The sequence below is a fragment of the Accipiter gentilis genome, chromosome 8 (assembly GCF_929443795.1).
Source record: "Accipiter gentilis chromosome 8, bAccGen1.1, whole genome shotgun sequence".
Taxonomy (NCBI): domain Eukaryota; kingdom Metazoa; phylum Chordata; class Aves; order Accipitriformes; family Accipitridae; genus Astur; species Astur gentilis.
The window spans coordinates 2,651,391-2,670,301 of NC_064887.1; the positions used below are offsets into that span (position 1 = coordinate 2,651,391).

General features: G+C 55.0%; 1 protein-coding gene and 1 long non-coding RNA gene across 4 annotated transcripts; one reads left to right on the top strand and one right to left on the bottom strand.

Annotated features, from left to right (window-relative positions):
- Positions 1-278: 278 nt before the first annotated feature.
- Positions 279-15,327, bottom strand: AK4 (adenylate kinase 4). 3 transcript variants are annotated; one of them, XM_049809428.1, is made up of 6 exons: positions 15,235-15,327; positions 11,103-11,270; positions 4,518-4,637; positions 1,930-2,102; positions 1,476-1,594; positions 279-414 (listed from the first exon to the last, which is right to left on the bottom strand). In XM_049809428.1, the coding sequence occupies exons 2-6, from the start codon at positions 11,239-11,241 to the stop codon at positions 300-302; spliced, it is 666 nt and encodes a 221-aa protein (XP_049665385.1). In that variant the 5' UTR covers positions 11,242-11,270; positions 15,235-15,327; the 3' UTR covers positions 279-299. The 3 variants fall into 3 exon arrangements, with proteins under 3 accessions (XP_049665385.1, XP_049665384.1, XP_049665383.1); XM_049809427.1 differs by lacking the exon at positions 15,235-15,327 and adding an exon at positions 14,144-14,288; XM_049809426.1 differs by lacking the exon at positions 15,235-15,327 and adding an exon at positions 12,869-12,897.
- On the top strand, positions 15,229-18,553 carry LOC126042382 (uncharacterized). The gene is made up of 2 exons (XR_007507120.1): positions 15,229-15,292; positions 17,344-18,553. It is a non-coding gene; the product is annotated as an uncharacterized LOC126042382 (long non-coding RNA).
- Positions 18,554-18,911: the final 358 nt, after the last annotated feature.

Below are 18,911 nucleotides of genomic sequence, written 5' to 3' on the forward strand. Positions count from 1 at the left end.
GTATGATCATTACCCAGGTTTGCATCACTGGTCTGTGCGTGTACTTGGGCCACAGGCAGGAATACTTTATAGCCTCAAAAGAGAAAAAAAAAAAACCACCCTTATTCTAGCAAACTTGACCTTACAAGCAAAGATCTTTTCGCCCTGATACTGGCTATAACTGCGTATCCACCGATGTCCCCCAGTACACCCAGGGAAGGGACTTTAGGTACCAAACGATCGCCTAATCTGAGCACAGCCCCCACGCAGAGAAACCAAATCCGTGATCAAATTAACTCTTGGTCCTTGGCACAAGCCGTTTAGTTCTCCTCGTCCGAGAGAATGGGTGGGATCTTGCTGGAAAGCAGGGTGTACACGTACGGCCAGATCTTGTTGGTCTCTGTCCCCGAGAAGGAATGAAGGATTCCCCTGCTCCTGGAAGAGAGATGGGAGGAGAAGTCAGCACCAGCCTTTCCTGAGGACAGAGGTATCTGCAGTCAGGTTAGCCGTCGGCAAGGGACAGCCCGGCCGGGCTGGAAGCTCACCGATGGCTTTTTGAGCGAGAGGAGGGGGATAAAGGGGATGAGCAGTGGATGCTCCGGTCCGCAGTGTTCGCTGGGAGGAGTCCAGCAGCACCCGCAACTGGATGAGCCAAACCCAGAAAATCACGATAATGATGTTACCCAGGAGAACAGCTCACCCCTGTCCCCCTAAAGACCCCTCGCTCTCTAAAGAACTGCACAGACGTAAATCAGCAGGATTTAGTCATGTGCTTAAACGAGCGGGAAATTCGGAGCCCCAGTTCTCCCCCCTCCCTGGCAAAGGCGCTTTTGGTCCCCCACGGACCACTTCTGCTTTTAAAAACGCTCCCGAGCGCTCGCTCCCTTTCAGCAGTGGGCTGCCAAATCTATTCCCAATGGGATTCCCAAACTACCAGCAGCACAGAAGGGACGAGCCCCGAAAGATGTCTTTGCTCACAGCAGACCCATCCTGCGTGCGCAGGGCAGGGTCTGAGGCATCTCGGAGCTTCTCCATGTCTTGTGCTGCAGGACAGTCACCCAAAAGAAAGCTAAAAATCTTAACTGGTTGGGTTTCATAGTGCCGATGGGCAGCACCTCTGCAAAGCAAATAGGCTTCCCATGGCCCACGCAGCGGAGCTGGGGAGCAGAAGGGATTTGCAAATGCCTTCTGACGCAGCCAAAAAATCCCTCCCATCGCCAGCACCGGCAAAGCCCTTTGTGGAGCCCAACAAGACGCACCAGAGCTGTGGATTTCTTTACATCAGCCTCCTCGCTCCAAAAAGGGCCCGGGCTTGGCTGCAATGAAAGGCTGGGCTCTGTGCCGCTGAGCACGGCGATCTGCCCCCCAAAATCTACTGGGGGCCGTGCCGGGGCTCCTCGGGCTGTCGGATGGGTGCATGGGACTGGCTGGTGGAAAGAGCACTCGTGCCTGTTTTTTAGGGGCACGCCGTGATTTATTCGCGTGGTCCAACTCACTTGTACAACTCTATTACTGGCTTCGCAGCGTCTTTGTATTTTCTGAGCCTGGCGGCGACGGCCTCGGGTTTGTCGTCCTCGCGCTGGACCAGCGGCTCACCCGTCAGGTCGTCGATGCCCTGCAGGAAGGCAAACACCATCAAGGGGATGCAGCCACCGGCCCCATCGCCCACGCCCCGCCACGCGTCCGCCGCCAAATGGACTGACAGTCCGCGTCAGTCGAGCATCCTCAGGCGGCATTTAACGTAAATCACGTTTTCCTAATTAACATGTAGCACAACTCCTTCAGGCCGGCTCCCGAGGGCAAAGCCCTACGGCGCTCAGTGCTTGCTACCTGGGATTTCTTCCCCAATGCTTTTTTACGATCTCAGCTCACGCAGAGAAAGGCTTCTCTGATCTTTTCCTTTGGTGAATTGCTCCCAGCCGCCACCACTGCGATGCTGTGGGCTCTGACCTGGACATGGGGAGGGTTGAAGTCCATGTTGTACACCCTTCCGCTGGCCGGGTGGACCCAGCGGGCGCTCAGGCGATCCTTCAGCGTCTCAAAGGGTATGTTCAAGCTGATCACCAGGTCCAGCTCGCAGATCCTGTCCAGCGCCTCGGCTTGCCCCAGCGTCCGAGGGAAACCTGTGCGGGCGTCGCAACAGAAAGGGGCTGTCGTGAGAGGGAGGAAAGCAGCAGTGGTGGAGATAAAACCATCCGCCCCGCAGTCCCGGAGCTGCAAAACCACCGTGGCTCCTCGCTATAGCACAAGTGGTGTGAAAGGCAGGCATCCACCATATGGCTACAATAAAAAATAGCTCCTACAGCACCGGCTCCCGAAATACAAGACACGGGTTGCCGCGGGCTCATTTTTTCCTGCAAAGTCGTGTCTGGTGTCCCTGCACAGGGGCTGGAGGCAAGTAAGAGGGCACAAGCAACGACAAAAGGGGCATAAATGCTGGAATTACAAAGAAAAACCTGAAGGAAACAAGACCGCTATGCACAGATGAGTAACACGCTGGTGGTTCACATGGAGGACATCAAAGATACTGCAATAAAATGGTTTGTACAGCCATCACCCAGCTCTCCGAAATCCCCATCCTCCGAAGGTACCAGGTGGTGCCTTTTGTTCGGAAAAGCCAGCGAGCGGGTAGGAGCATCTGTTCTTGCCACCAGACTGCAACCAGGGGTGACTCCGAGCCAGTCTTCTCTCCAGTTTTCTCTGCGGAAAACACCCTTTTTTCATTTTTTAACCTTTTCTTACATACATAAAACCTTCTGAGATCTCCCAGGCTTTTGCCAAGCAGAGTATTATTAGCCGAGAGCTTGTCAGGACATCGGCACGGGGAATGAATCAGCCATCATGAGAAAGAATACATTTAGTCTGTCTTACCAATTAAAGTCGGTCCGTTATTTATGTTATCAAATGGACCACTTGAAATAAATACGCTCCTTGTCACAGTACGGCTGGAGCGGGGCTCTGACGGCAGCCACCACTCGCACCCCCAAGCAGATGAATTCCTCCAAAATTAGGAGGAGGAATGTCACAGCGCAGGCTTGCCAGCATCGCTGCTGCCTGCGTTCAGATTTTAGCTTCGGGGGCAGCCTGTCCCTCAAACATCTTGGTGTAAGCGGAGGTCAGGACACAAAGCAGGCGGCTCCCGAAATCCTCGTTACCAGCCCACGGCCAGAATCGCTTCATCCTTGCGGCACCCTCGGCGGGACCTTCGGATACAAAGCCGTGACAAAACAGGAGCTGGTCCCTGGGCCAGGCTGCCGGGGGATCATATCACGATAAATCAAAATCCTGAGCTGCAAGAACGCAGATCTGAGCGTGTCGATGCAAACCCCCATCAATGTGTGGAAAGGCCAGAGTTTTAATACAATGAAATATGTTGTCATTTATGCCGCGCTTGTTGCTGGAATATGCGTTAATCGCCATGTTCCTTGAGGAATTAAGTGGCATTGTTTTAAGAATAATGAAGTGTTAATAGTGAGGATTCACGGGCATCTTCAAGGCAGCCTGAACCTACAGGACTTGAGGTCTCCAACATCCACCCTGCGAGCCCAGCGGGGCAGTGCTGCTGGACCTCCCCAGTGCCAATGCCGCCAGATCCCCGGTGCCCACTGGGGTCCAGAGCTCAGCTGGACCCCAACCCCCAGCACAAGCCACCCCTCCTCTGGGGCCACTGTGCGGGGGGAAGAAGCCAGGCTCCACCAGCCCTCCAGTCCATTTTAGTTGTAAACTATTTTGTATTTTCCCTACCACGAGCCTGAGAGCTCTCCAAAAGCCCGAGTCCATGATAAATCGAATGGCTCTGTCTTACCTACATATTCACCGACTTTTTCGAAGAGCTTCAGCAGATTGGCAAGGGAGGGTTTCACCTCCCTACAACAGCCACGGCCGCTTGTCCCCATATGTCACGCTTGCCTGTGCCCAACACCGCAGGTAAGTGCGACCTTGCCGAGCCCTGCCCCATCCCCTAACCAAGCCCCGAAACAGTTTCTGGAGCTACCATCGGCGCTTGCCAGCTCCCAGACCACCGGCAGCGATGCACCACGGCTGCCGGCGTGCAGCTTCACCGCCGAGGGCTGCAGGAGCGAACCCTCCGCTGCTCCGCTCACCGCTTGCCTTGCCGGTTTGCTCTCGGCATCTTCTCCACGAGCACCTCGGGTAGCTTTCGGGCTCGGGATGAGCAGCTCCTTCGCGCACGTTTGGAGGTGGTAAGAGGTTTTTCTTGGCTCGCCTCCAGCCCCGCTCTGCTCGTTGGCTCCGCTTTACGAAAAACACATCTCCTTTCCCTGCTTTTGCCTTTCCCGGACACATGCCAAGGGCTCAGCTGGACACGCACGTGCTGCTGCTTAGGGCAGAGGGAAGAAACACCCGCAGGCAGATGTCTCTGCCAGCAGGTCAGCTCCTGCCTCTCCTCCCACCACCAGCAAAAGCACCGTCTGTTTTTTCTCTCTCTCCTGGTGCTGCCAAACCATTAGCAGCAAAATAACAGTTTGAAAGGGGGCTGGGATTTTCCCGTCCAGTGGGGACACCGGCAGCGCACTCACCATCGAGCAGCCAGGGCTGCTCTCGCCGCTTCTCCAGCTCCGACATCATCACGCGCGTGATGACGTGGTCCGGCACCAGAAGGCCTCGCTCAAGGTACTGCTTTGCCAAGACGCCAACTTCTGTTCGAGAGAAAGGAAAAAAAAAAAAAAAAAAAGCATGACCTTTCAGCTTAAAAAATATCACTCCCCCTCAAATCCTGCCTGTCCTCCCGAATCGCTCATCCAGGAGCTTTTCGGCAGCATCCCTCTGCTTGTAGCTGCTGCTCCTGGTAGCTGGGGACCACACGGTCCTTTTGGTGCGGTAGAAATGGAAATGCCTGAAATACCCGAGAGCAGGAACACAGCGAGGACCAGCCAAGCCCTCAGAGCCCTGCCAGCCGGCTGACGGCAGCGAGAGGCACCGGCACCGGCCCTGCCACGCTGGACGCTACGCACGGAGCTCCTTTGGTTTTGGAGACAGCACCGGTGTGCTTACAGGTGACACTGGCACGGATATTAAATGTCCCGAAGACACCGAACCGGCTGCAAGGGGTGCTGCCAACCTCTGCACACCTCCGACGGCGGGAGGGTCATCCCATCCCGGACGGCAGATCTGGCCAACATCTCGTTGCCTGCTTTAAAGCAGTGTCAGTGCCAGATACAGGATGTTAATAATGCCTATTCCTACGTGCACTGAGCCACAGCTGCAAATTCTGGTGCCTCGGAAAAGTTTCCGGTAAAGCCTTGAGGACAAATGATGCATTTAAGCGATGCTCACAAATCTGGCAGCATTTGGCTCACAGGCACAAAGTTTCCACGTATGACCATCGTCAGGAAAAGCTGGCGTCATCATTTATAAACAATCTGAAGAGTGCAAATTCACGATTTCACGTGCGAAACACGGCAGTAACCAGGCATCACCAGCGAGCTCACGCGAAACCCAAACCTCAAAAGCGTTTGTTAAATCGCTGCCGAAAGCAGAAGACGGCTTCCCATCCCAAGGGCTTTAAGACTTCAGAGCCTCAACTTAAGATACGCTCAGAAAAGAAAATTATTTCCAAGATCAAGCCCTTGAGAATGTAATTGTGGTGTAACTGTAAGGTAAATATACCTTACCGGGCTCCTGCCTGGCTCTCCCCCACCTCACTCAGCTGGAGCTGGCAGTGCTGGAGGAGAAGCCCGCGGTGGCTTCTGCACAGGTAATGCTGTGTCTGGATCCACCTTCGCAGCAGGCTGGTGTCACCCAGGCAGCCGCTGCCAGCAGCCAACGTAATAAGGATTTATTCTGCTTATATTTTTATTGCAGCTGGGGTAAAGCAGATGTTACTTCAAGGAGAGATGCAATAAATGCAGTTGCTTCTTACACGACGGTTTGCCTGGGATTTTCCTTTAGCCACTCAGAGACACAAAGGAACTATTTGGAGAATGCAAATATTCTTTGCCACCGTGTGTGACAAGTCCTGATCCTGCCACCAGAAGAGGTCTGGCCTCTTCCTCTTGGACCAGGACCCGATCGACACCTCTTCTGCTCTCTTCCCGCGGCAGCTGAAATAGCATCTGCCTCGAGAAACGAACAATTTTGCCATCAATTTTTGCAAGATTTCTGGTGAGGACAGCACATTTTAGTCCTCCCAAAGCACGAGTCCTCTCTAAAAAAAGCCACAGGATCCTGCATTTGGAGGCAGAATCTGCGTTTTCCGGGCTGCAGCAAGATATCAAAGCGGGCAGGCACATGCACCTGGCCGCGGGCTGAATTCCTGAGCTGCAGAAGCGGTTTTTTGCGAGATATACAGTTCCTGGAGAGAGTTCATCTGATCTAATGGGGGAACCTGACGCTGCCTGCAAGGATCCCCCCCATGAGTGTGCGACCGGGACACGGTCAGGAAACCTCGCAGGCTCCCGAAAGGATCTGCAGAGGATGCCTGGCAGGAAAGTCGGACAGGTCAGGGCTGCCAGGCGAGCCACGTTCTCCGGTTGGAAACCTGCCTCCGAAACAGGGCAGGCAGCAGGCGCTGACTCACCGGCCTGCGGGGCTGAGTCACCGCAAGGGACAGGGTGCGTGTCCCCCTCCCTTCGCTCCATCAAGTCATTTCAGCTCACCCCGGTGAGCAGCTCTTTGCTCGGAGCCACGGTGGCTGCCAGGCACAGCGAGCAGAAAATACCTTTTTTTTTTTTCCGATGACAAGTTTTTTGTCGCTGCCCATACGTCACCAGCGCTTCTGGCAGCTCTCCTGCTTGGGAAAGCAAAGGACATGGGGATGGAAAGAATACATGATGTCTTATGCAACCAGCACGGAGACCTGCTAGGGCATAAATATTATCCCATCCACCTACATTTTTTAATATTTATTCACACGCACATCGCCACAGGCTTGCAGGGTCGCACTCGCTGGCAGGGCTGAGATGCTCCCAGGGCAGAGCCCGGCGGCCGCGGAGGCTGGAGCTGCAGCCGAAGGTCCCGCTGCCGCTCCGAGGAGGAGGGCTGCCCATCCAAGGGACCGGCTGCGGCTCGGCGGGGCTTCTGGAGCCAGGCCTGGTGCTACAAACCAAAAATACACCGAGCCGCAGTCGTGAAGTCTGGAAATACAGCGGAGGCCCACAGCTCGGCATCAGGGAGGCTGCAGTTTTCCCACGCCCCCCCGATACGGGCAGATGGCTCTCCGTCGCTCCGCGATGGACAACTCCTGCTGCCGGGAATGCTTGCTCTTCTGTGCCCTCCATGCGTGCCGGGGGGATGCACCGGCACTGGCATAGGGGGGCATGCACCAGCATGGGGGGGGAATGTGCTACCACGGGGGTCTATGCTCCAGCACAGGGTGCCGACTGCTTCCAGACAGCTACTGGAGCCCCTCCAGCCTCTCCCTCCTCCAAAGGACCACCGCCAACCCTCCTCTCGCAGAGGAGGAACTGCCATGTATTTTGCAGGAAAGACCCCGCAGAGCTGCCCGGTCCCCCGGACCCCCGACACCAGGGATGCTCTGGAGCGCATCACCCCTGCAGCGCAGCCCTGCTCCCGCGGGGTTTCTTCAAGGTGGCCTTTATCTCCGATTTTTACATTTGCTATCCCCTTCCCAGCCACACCAGCCATCAGCCCCGGGAGCCCAACCTGCTCCGTGCAAGTCCCCCCAGCGCAGCCAAAGTTTGGGCAGTCCTTCCCAAGCAGGGTGGAAGATCCCGGTCCCCCAACATGCAGAGCTGAGGCTCACCCCTATTGCACCGCACAACACCTCTGCAAGCGCTAAAATCCCTATTGCTACGTCTGGGTGCAGAGAGGGGTTGCGTGCGTTGCTCTGCAGTTACTCCAGGTAGCAAGGGGTTCCTTGGCCACTACTCGTGCTGCCTGAGCTGGGTCGGCAGTGCCGAGCTCTGTGCAAAACGGCCTCTTGACTCACAGGCTTAATCCCATTAATCTAAGGACCGTGAATTTAATCCACCCTTTAACGCGTGGGATTTCAGGCTCTCCGCGGCTTCCCCCACGCGACCCCGATCCGCAGCCGTCCCTCCTTATCAAAGCGACGCTGAGTTACAGCCCCCAGGGACGTCTCCCACCCCCAAGGCCATGAGCAACGAAACAGCCGCCCAGGACCAGGCAGGACAGGCTGGAGGAGAGGCTGTTCCCAAACACGGCACTTGGCAGCCTCCAGACCCTGCCAGATAACCCCAGACTTTCTGCCCTGTGGCGTGACCTTTTACATGATTTCTTTTTTTATTTATTTAGACTATAGCAACGTGATCCGGAGTTAACAGAGAGGAGAAACCCTGGATGGTTAATAGGGCACCGACCCCAGCCGCCCGTGCACCAGCTGCAACAACCCCGGCTGGTCGGGGCCAGACATCATCCCGGTTTTGGGACTCCAGGACCTCTTTCCCGACACAGATGCTGAATCCAGGACCCTCGCTCCCACCCCATCCCTGCCGGCAGGACATCACTTTGGGGAGCTGGAGCCTGGTGCGGCCCCAGATTTGGGCCACGACCCACTGGCTGGATGGACAGCGGGGTCCATCTGCTGGGGGAAACCACCGCAGCCAGAGCGTTGCTCCTGCTCCCGCGCCTAAAAGTATAGCACCGACCCTATGCAAAACCAAAGGGCTGGTGGGTTGCATCTCCTGGGTTCAGCTTTGACAGGCCGGAGGGGAGAAAGACCGCGGGGCTCGGCCATGCCCAGCGCGCAACCCCCTTGGCATTCTGTTGCGCTCGCTTTGGTCGACGCTAACAAATGAAATCCGTCACGAGGAGGGGACAGGAGCCACTTCTGCCTCCAACGAAGCACATTAAAGGGAGCAGTGGGACAGACGCAAGACCCACATGTCTCTCAGGTGATGCAGACCCTCAGCCAAAGCCACTTTGAAAAGAAATTAAGTTGCATTTCAAATTAACTGCTGAGTCCTGCTAAGACCCCAGGACTCTGCCAACACCAGAGCTGCCAAGACCACCTGGGTAGCGGGGCAAGTACTGGACAAGGAAATCGCTCATCACCCTCCAGCACCCCTGCCTAGCACCAAAACCAGAGTTTCTAAGTTCTCCAAGATCTTAAAAAGGCCCTTTGCTACAGCAGAGCAGCCACTCACTAAGCAAGACGCTAATTAACAGAAAAACGCGTGGTAGCGGATGTACTCGCAGGGTTGCTGTAGCAAAACTTCAAGCACTTCAGCGGCAGCCGTGCAGTCAGCCGCTTCGCTCGGCTGCAAAGTGAAGTCCTGGTTCCCCGAGAGTGCCGACACCGGCAGCGAGCCGGGCACGCTTTCCGTGCCGGGCGGCTCCGGCTTCCTCCGGTGGCTGGAGACCTCCGTGCCGCCCGAGCCCGAACCCCGCAGCCACGGCTACTTCGTGTCTTGCAAGAGCAAGCAGGAAAATCCCCCCTTGCATCGACGCCTGCCTGCTGCCCTCAGACTGAGATTACTCTAAAAACACCGGACTGGCGGGTCCCTTTGGGATGATGATTCTGTAATGATTCCGTCTGTATCGAAGGGCCCCAGCTCCCCTAAAATGCAAAGCCAGTGGCGCAGATGATAAACTCGGGAGGAGAGTCTACTTCCACCTAGTTTCCCCCAGAGCTGGCACACCACAGCAGTCATGTAACAGCTTGTCCAAAGCAAACAGCAAAAAAAAATAGCAAATAGCTGCAGCTTACTGAGAGCTGTAACCAGAGGCTGAGTCCAAGGTGGGATCTGAACGCCATGCCAGCCGTACCAAACTAAGGCCGATTTACTTCTGAGAAATCCTACCCGCGTTTCTCAGCGTTGTTTCCTTCGGGAAACTGAATTTAGGCAGTGCGCTTTAGTAAAACACCTTCCGCTAACTCCGTTCACAGCCCCTTCTTCCTTCTCCAGTGTCCCCAGAGAAGCTCTACAGCAGGAGTATGAACTGAAATATAAAGTTCGGGAAAGACACTCATTTAGAGCTCGATCGTGCAAGTTCCCGGGTGGGTACGCAATCTCGCCGTACTGCCCCGCTCCCGCACGCTGCACCTCTGCTTGCTTTTCACCCAGGCCTTTTGTCCTTCAGCCAAAGCAGTCATGGGGTTTTTCCTAATTTTGAGCCTCCCTCCAAAGGAAATATTATTGTCCTTTTATTTATAAAAGGAAATCTGGATATTTTTAAATGAGTGACCAGCGCAGGGCTGCGTGCAACACCCTTGCTGGAGCACACAGCTCTCCAAAACTTTACCCTCCCTTTTTTTTCCTCCCTTGTTATGTTACCCTTCTAAAAAGGGAAAACACTTCTGGGTTCTCTCGGCTTGTTTTCTATCGATGCCGTTTTACCGTTCCTCTGCCCGGTGAGTCAGCTTCCCCTCCCGGTCGGTCTTTCACACATTAGCAGAGCAGAGAAGTAACTGTTGGAAAAAGAAATACGCTGGGATTGCCTAATGCCAGCTGCAGAGGAACCCGAGCGCAAGCCGGGGTGCAGCGCGCCCGCTCCCGAGCCTCGCCGGGGCCGGGGAGCATCTCACCAGCCGACAGCCCTGCCCGGGACGCGAACACAGCACAGACCATCAGTTCTCCCAAGGGCTTTGGACCCGGTCGTCAAACACGGGACGGGCAGTCGCAGAGAGCCGCAGTGATTTTCCCAGCGGGGGTTTCCCCGCTGGACCGACGCACGTTCCCACTCCACGCCTCGCCCCGTGGGTGTCGCGCAGGCACAGCGTGCACCGGCGTTTCAACCATCTGCCGTCCACCGCTTTGCAGTTTTTACCCCATTCCTGTACGGCCACCTGAGGCAGGATGAAGTTATTAATAACGCGCAACCTGCGTCTCCGGACGCTGCCGTTAACCATCGGCGGACGAACGGGTGGGTTATTCGGACCCGCTTCTCCGGAGCCGTACCCAACCCGGCGTAGGGATGAAACTATTACGCACCCGCGGCTCCCCGCGGCATCGGACCCCACTTTTTATTAACGGGGGCACCTCCGGGAGCTCCGGCTGGAGGGAGAAGGCGATGAATGAGCTGTGCCAACCTCCACGGAAAGAAAACCACCCGCGCTGTACCCGCGGCAGGGGAGGGGGTGTTCCCCCATCCCATCCCGTCGCTATCTCATCCCTATGGAAGATGCCCGGCGCTGGAGACCCCCGGTGTCCCCGTCCCCCCCCAGCCCCACGGACACTCACCGCCACCGAGGCTCTCCCGTAGGAATTGGCCGCTGGAGAGGTGCTGGAGCCCAAAACTCCGGGCGATCTTTTCGCACATCGTCCCTTTACCCGAACCGGGGGGTCCCAGCACCACCGCCCGCAACAGCTTGGACGCCATCACCGGCGATCGATGCCCGACCCAGTTCCCTACGGGGGGGGGGGGGGGCAGGACAAGGCGTCAAACCGGCTCGACCCCCCCTCCCCTTCCTCCTCCTCCTCCCCACGCACCCCCACGCCGTGCCGAGCCGTGCCGCTCCCCCCGCATCCAGCCTCCGCGGCGGCCCGTACACATCAGCAGGGCGGGGGGAGACCGGCGGGCTGCACCGCCCCCCCGACCCCTCCTTCGGGCAGCGGCACCCTGGGACTTGTAGTCCCGGAGGCCTCGGCCCGACGGACCGCCGGATTTATTTTTTGGGGTTTTTTTTTTTTTTTTTTTTGGGGGGGGGGGGGAGCTGCGGGGGTGGCTGGCCCCGAGAGCCCGTGGTTGTGGCCGCAGAGGGGCAGGGTGGTCGTGATGGGGAGGGTAGGGGGGTTTGCGGCCGAAGCTGGAAACGCAGGAGCAGCGAATGCACAGCCTTGCAAACGCACAGCCTCCAAACATACACCCTGCAAACGCACACCTTGCAAACGCACAGCCCGCAAACATACACCCCGCAAATATACACCCTGCAAATGCACACCTTGCCAACGCACGGCTTGCAAACATACACCCTGCAAATACACAGCCTGCAAACATACACCCTGCAAACATACATCCCACAAATGCACAGCCTGCAAATGCACACCTTGCAAACATACATCCCGCAAATGCACAGCTCGCAAACATACACCCTGCAAACATACATCCCGCAAATGCACAGCCTGCAAATGCACACCTTGCAAACATACATCCCGCAAATGCACACCCTGCAAACATACACCCTGCAAACATACATCCCGCAAACATACACCCCACAAATGCACACCTTGCAAACGCACAGCCCGCAAACATACACCCCGCAAATATACACCCCGCAAATGCACACCTTGCCAACACACGGTTTGCAAACATACGCCCTGCAAATACACAGCCTGCAAACATACACCCTGCAAACATACACCCCGCAAACGCACACCTTGCAAACGCACAGCCCGCAAACATACACCCCGCAAATATACACCCCGCAAATGCACACCTTGCCAACACACGGTTTACAAACATACGCCCTGCAAATACACAGCCTGCAAACATACACCCTGCAAACATACATCCCGCAAATGCACACCTTGCAAACGCACAGCCCACAAACATACACCCCGCAAACGCACACCTTGCAAACGCACAGCCCACAAACATACACCCCGCAAACACACACCTTGCAAACATACACCCTGCAAATGCACAGCACGCAAACATACACCCCGCAAATGCACGCCTTGCAGACGCACAGCCTGCAAACATACACCCTGCAAATACACAGCCTGCAAACATACACCCTGCAAACATACACCCCGCAAACGCACACCTTGCAAACATACACCCCGCAAATGCACAGCCCACAAACATACACCCTGCAAATGCACACCTTGCAAACACACGGCTTGCAAACATACGCCCTGCAAATACACAGCCTGCAAACATACACCCTGCAAACATACATCCCGCAAATGCACAGCCTGCAAATGCACACCTTGCAAACATACATCCCGCAAATGCACAGCCCGCAAACATACACCCCGCAAACATACACCCCGCAAACGCACACCTTGCAAATGCACAGCCCACAAACATACACCCCGCAAACGCACACCTTGCAAACATACACCCTGCAAACACACAGCCCGCAAACATACACCCCGCAAATGCACACCTTGCAAACGCACAGCCTCCAAACATACACCCTGCAAACGCACGGCTTGCAAACGCACAGCCCGCAAACATACACCCCGCAAATATACACCCTGCAAATGCACACCTTGCCAACGCACGGCTTGCAAACATACACCCTGCAAATACACAGCCTGCAAACATACACCCTGCAAACATACATCCCACAAATGCACAGCCTGCAAATGCACACCTTGCAAACATACATCCCGCAAATGCACAGCTCGCAAACATACACCCTGCAAACATACATCCCGCAAATGCACAGCCTGCAAATGCACACCTTGCAAACATACATCCCGCAAATGCACACCCTGCAAACATACACCCTGCAAACATACATCCCGCAAACATACACCCCACAAATGCACACCTTGCAAACGCACAGCCCGCAAACATACACCCCGCAAATATACACCCCGCAAATGCACACCTTGCCAACACACGGTTTGCAAACATACGCCCTGCAAATACACAGCCTGCAAACATACACCCTGCAAACATACACCCCGCAAACGCACACCTTGCAAACGCACAGCCCGCAAACATACACCCCGCAAATATACACCCCGCAAATGCACACCTTGCCAACACACGGTTTGCAAACATACGCCCTGCAAATACACAGCCTGCAAACATACACCCTGCAAACATACATCCCGCAAATGCACACCTTGCAAACGCACAGCCCACAAACATACACCCCGCAAACGCACACCTTGCAAACGCACAGCCCACAAACATACACCCCGCAAACACACACCTTGCAAACATACACCCTGCAAATGCACAGCACGCAAACATACACCCCGCAAATGCACGCCTTGCAGACGCACAGCCTGCAAACATACACCCTGCAAATACACAGCCTGCAAACATACACCCTGCAAACATACACCCCGCAAACGCACACCTTGCAAACATACACCCCGCAAATGCACAGCCCACAAACATACACCCTGCAAATGCACACCTTGCAAACACACGGCTTGCAAACATACGCCCTGCAAATACACAGCCTGCAAACATACACCCTGCAAACATACATCCCGCAAATGCACAGCCTGCAAATGCACACCTTGCAAACATACATCCCGCAAATGCACAGCCCGCAAACATACACCCCGCAAACATACACCCCGCAAACGCACACCTTGCAAATGCACAGCCCACAAACATACACCCCGCAAACGCACACCTTGCAAACATACACCCTGCAAACACACAGCCCGCAAACATACACCCCGCAAATGCACACCTTGCAAACGCACAGCCTCCAAACATACACCCCACAAACGCACACCTTGCAAACGCACAGCCCGCAAACATACACCCCGCAAATATACACCCTGCAAATGCACACCTTGCCAACGCACGGCTTGCAAACATACACCCTGCAAATACACAGCCTGCAAACATACACCCTGCAAACATACACCCCGCAAACGCACAGCCCACAAACATACACCCCGCAAACGCACACCTTGCAAACACACGGCTTGCAAACACACGCCCTGCAAATACACACCCCACAAACATACACCCCGCAAACATACACCCCGCAAACGCACCGCCTGCACCCGCACACCCCCCTTGCGAACCCCCCCCCCCCCCCCCCCCGCTCCCGGGCTGCTCCAAGCTGGTGACAACGGCGCGGTGTGGCCCGGGTGTGTGTGTGTGTGGGGGGGGTGTGGGTGGGAAGACCACTCCTGGCGCTGCCCTAACCGCCCTGTGCATGCGTGTGCTTGCGTACACGCGTGTGTGCATGCGTCACGCCACTCACGGCGGTGTGTGTGTGCGTGTGTGTGTGTGTGGGGGGGGGGGCAGCTCTCCCCACCCCCCCCTCAGCCGAACACCCCGGTGGGCGCCAGACCCCCACGGGACGCACCCGGACTGCGAACCCACGGGGGGGGGGGGTGTAAGCGCCCCCCCCCCCAAACACACACATCTCCTCAGAATCGCGTTATTAGCGGGGGGCGGGGGGGGGGGTGCGCGTGCACGTCCCTCACGCCACGCGCGGCGTGTATTCCCCCCGCCCAACCGCTCCCGCCCCCGGAAGCCGCCCGTCACATGGCCGCGCGGGCGCTGCCATAAACACACCAAGATGGCGGCCCTCACGCCGCCAGCCCGTGCTGCGTCATGCCGCCCGCCCCGGCTTTCCCCCCCCCCCCCCCCCCCCCCCCCACCTCCCTTCACCCCCACCCCCACCCCCTCACCACCATCACCCTCCTCCCACCGCCTCACCCTCAGGTGGGTCCGGCCACGACCCGACTCGCTCCGGTCCCGCGTCGCCTCCTGACCGGTGAGGGGAGAAGCGGGGAGAAGGTCCGCGGTGCGGGGGTGGTGGTTGGTGGCGGGGCGCGGCGTTTCCACCCCCCCCCCCCCCCTCGCTTCTCCCTCCCTCGCCGTTGCGCACTATTATTTTCCGGGCGGCGGTGTTTACGCGGGCAGGCCCCGCTGAGGCGGCGGGAGGAGCGGGGCTAACGCCGCTGCCGACCCTCTTTTCCTGAGGGGTTTCCAGCGTTCTGGATGGACGGAGGATGGCGAGTGGGGCGAGGAGGGGTCGTGGGGGGTGTGGGTGTGGGTGAGGTGGGGGCCCCCGTCGGCCGCGGTGGGGATGAGAGGGGAGGGCTGTGTGAGAAGAGTTCGCCGGCGGTGGTTTCCCTTCCCATCCCATCCCATCCCATGCCGCGGTTGTGTTGCCAAGGTTGCCGCCTGCTTGTGTGTGTGTGTGTGTGTCCCCCTGGTTTCAGGTAACGTGGCTTGTGGCGGAGGTGGGGGGGGAGAAAGAGCCGTCGAAGGAAAGTTGGGAAGGAGCGGCTGTGGCGGCCCGGGGGGGACCCTCACTTCTCACAGCCTTCCTCCTCCTCAAACGCAGCCTCCGTCCCCGTCATCGAAGCCCCGCAATCGCTCGCCGGACCGTTGTAACGTGCTGTTTGTTTTTTCTTTCTTCTTCAGACTTCTACAGGCCATTATTTATTTTTGTTTTTTTCTTTTGGCGCGCTTGGAAATAGCGCTAGTCAACGTGGAAATCGGGTTTGCCACCTGCGTGCCTCGTGAGCTTCTGCAGAGGCAGGGCGAGAGTGGCGTGTAGTACTTGGAAGACACTTGACCTGTGCGTAGGGGTGGGGAGTCGTAAGACTTGCGGGTTGTGGTCAGGGCACATCAGTAATTCCGTCAGTGTGATGCTAGAGGAATTTCGGTTCATGCGAAACAAGGCAAAAAAAAATACGTGGAATCGCCAGCCCCAACGGGGCGGGAGGTGGAACTGGAGTTTAAAAACCAGCCAGATGAACTTACAAGGCTTTCAAAAGCGGGAACTGGCGGCAAACGCTGGAAACTAGAGGGCTTTTAAAAGGCATATGGCGATGCCTTGGCAATAACAAGAACAAAAATGTGTACTAGACTCCAAAACTAATGCGGGTTGTGCTTAAAAAGGGGGTTCTTCAGCTAATAATGGGGAACCCACTTAGGCTTTTCGTATCAGCTCTGTGTATCTGTAGTCTGAAGCAAAGCAAAAATTGGCATCTGCCTGTCAGGCGCAAGGAAACAAACCATATTTGTATTGAAGTAAGGGCTGGATCCTCTCTAGAGAAGATGGCATCAGCCCGTAGAATATGTGTGTAACTCAAAACAGTCTTTGTGCCAGAGGGTGTTGGGGAGGAATTGTTCACCTTTGCAGTCATGTATCTTCTCCTGTTAGATAGCGTAATAGTGACTGCTGGAGCACGGAGTGAAATCCCGAAACAGCGGTCAAGGCGTACTTGAACTATAAAACAGCGATTCCTCTCTCATCGCTTCAGTTTGTGAGATGTAGGATACCCAATCCTACATTTATGCCATTCTACTGAAATCAGTAGAATTTTTCTACTGGAATAGTAATGGTGGTGTAAAAGCACCCCAAAGTGAGAGCAAATGGTTCATGAGTTGTGCAGCTTCCTTCCTTTCAAAAGTCACTATGGTATGCACAGAATTTATTAATATTTTTTCCAAGTTTTTTTGTTGTGGTTTTTCTAGCAACAGTGGATTCTTTAATGATTAATCTACAAATGGTGGTAAATCTGTGAGTTTTAGGTTATATGTTTAAGTCATCTGTGTGGTTTTTGCATCAGTATTGCGTAATCTGTTGACTGTCCCCTTTTTATGTAATGTATGTTTGTAGTTTGTTTTAAAATGTACAAATATTTTTTTCCTCTGCGTGCTTCTCCTCAGATATTTCGTATTTGTCTCTCCATTGCCCTCTTGAGTTAAAAACTTGTAAGACACCATTTTGATAGCTGGATCCAGCTGAGCGTTACGTATTTCTCTTTTAAAAACAGTCTCCATAACATCTCAAGACATGCTCTTTTCCAGGTAAGTTATTTGGAGTGTTATGCCACCTTCGGAGTTTCTGCTTCCTCCTGGTAGAAACATGAGATCAACTTGTACTGGTGAGGTCCAACATCATAAATGAACTTTTTGTAAAAACTTAGTAACACATTGACTTTTACTATGTGAAACTGTTGTGTTTTTTAAACTCATTTCAGAACTCAATGTATTTGATTCTCTTAACCAAAGGGGGTGTGTGTGTAGAAATAGTTCCGTGATCTTTTCAGCAATGCCTGCTTTTAGGGAAGAAAAAAAAAAAAAGGGTGTGTGTTTAAAAGATAGGTTGATGTAAGCTTGTAATTTAACTAGTTTGCAGTGGAATTGTTTACCTCAAAATTGTGTACTTGGATCCTATGACCTAAAAATGCCAGCTGGATACTTGAAGCAGCTCGAGCCTTTAGGCCCCTCTTCTGCTTCCTCCAGCTGCAGTCCCTGGAGAACGCAGCTGGCTGCCTGGCGTTGGGCGCTGCTCCCGTCAAAGCCATCGGTAGGCATCTGCCATGCCGGCTCCAGAAGCGCGTATGACAAACGTCGTTTAAGCCCAGCTGAATGTGTTCGCAGTGCTGTAAAATTCCACCGCCTGCCAGCCTGCTCCACTGGCGAAAGCCTGGCAGGCTCAGTGCAGTATGCAGCGTGGTCACGGTGTGGTGCTACCCTCGTACTCGCACTGTTAATGATTCTGCTCCTCGTCTCTCGCAAGTGGCGTGGCAACGTAAACTTAGCTGGCTCTCTGCCATCGTACCTGCTGTCTGTCTGGTTCATGACATTCAATACTCAAGTAGCATAAACCAAATGCTGCTGTCCGGCTCCAGTGAATTTAAGGGGGAGAGAGGGGTGCCCCCATTCCCTCTAGTGATAGCTGTAGAGTGGTTACTTACCCTTTCTTTCTTCATTAAATCCACCATTGCTGGATTTGTCTGGAAGAGGCTGCTACTACAAAACGCTTTGAGCTGCATTGCAGAAGCCACTGTGGTCATTAAGATAGCACTAATTATCTGGGTAATTTTCTGGACTGAAACCTCAGATGCAAAGCCACCTCTGTTAAATGCTCTTCAGCCTTTCGTCTGGCAACTGGGCGTCTGTTGGGGGTGATGCAGGGTTTCTGAGACGCGTACAGGATGAGGAGACAGAGGATGTGCCTGCTGGTTTCGGCAGTGTTGCGGAGGGGCCGCAATGACTGACAGGCTGCCCTGGCTCAGTTATCACAGTGCTGATGCTGTCTCTTGTAAAGGTACAGTACTGTGATAACTGAAGGATGGCAGCCATCTGAGCTTCACGGGGCCCTGCACCGCTGTTTCTCTGTGCCCCAGGGACTGACAGACGGATGCATGTACAGCGCAGCGTCCTGCTGAAGTGGAGTCCGCTCGTTTTAAATGTACCCCTTTGCATAAAAGTCGAAGAAGGTAAAGAAAACTTACATTTTATTTGAATAAAATATTATACTTTATTGAGAGTTTGCCTGTTAATTGACTGTTTTGCTTTGGAAGATCTTCCAGAAATGCTGGGCTTTGGATATCTTCAGAAATGGTTCCGAAAGCAGGGTCCTGTGCAGC

Coding starts and splice junctions, on each gene's coding strand:
- AK4 (XM_049809428.1), bottom strand. CDS start 11,241: ATGGCGTCCAAGCTGTTGCGGGCGGTGGTGCTGGGACCCCCCGGTTCG. Junction 4,638..11,102: donor ACGGGAGAGCCTCGGTGGCG/GTGAGTGTCCGT, acceptor TCTCTCGAACAG/AAGTTGGCGTCTTGGCAAAG. Junction 415..1,475: donor CCAGTAATAGAGTTGTACAA/GTGAGTTGGACC, acceptor TCTCTCTTCCAG/GAGCAGGGGAATCCTTCATT.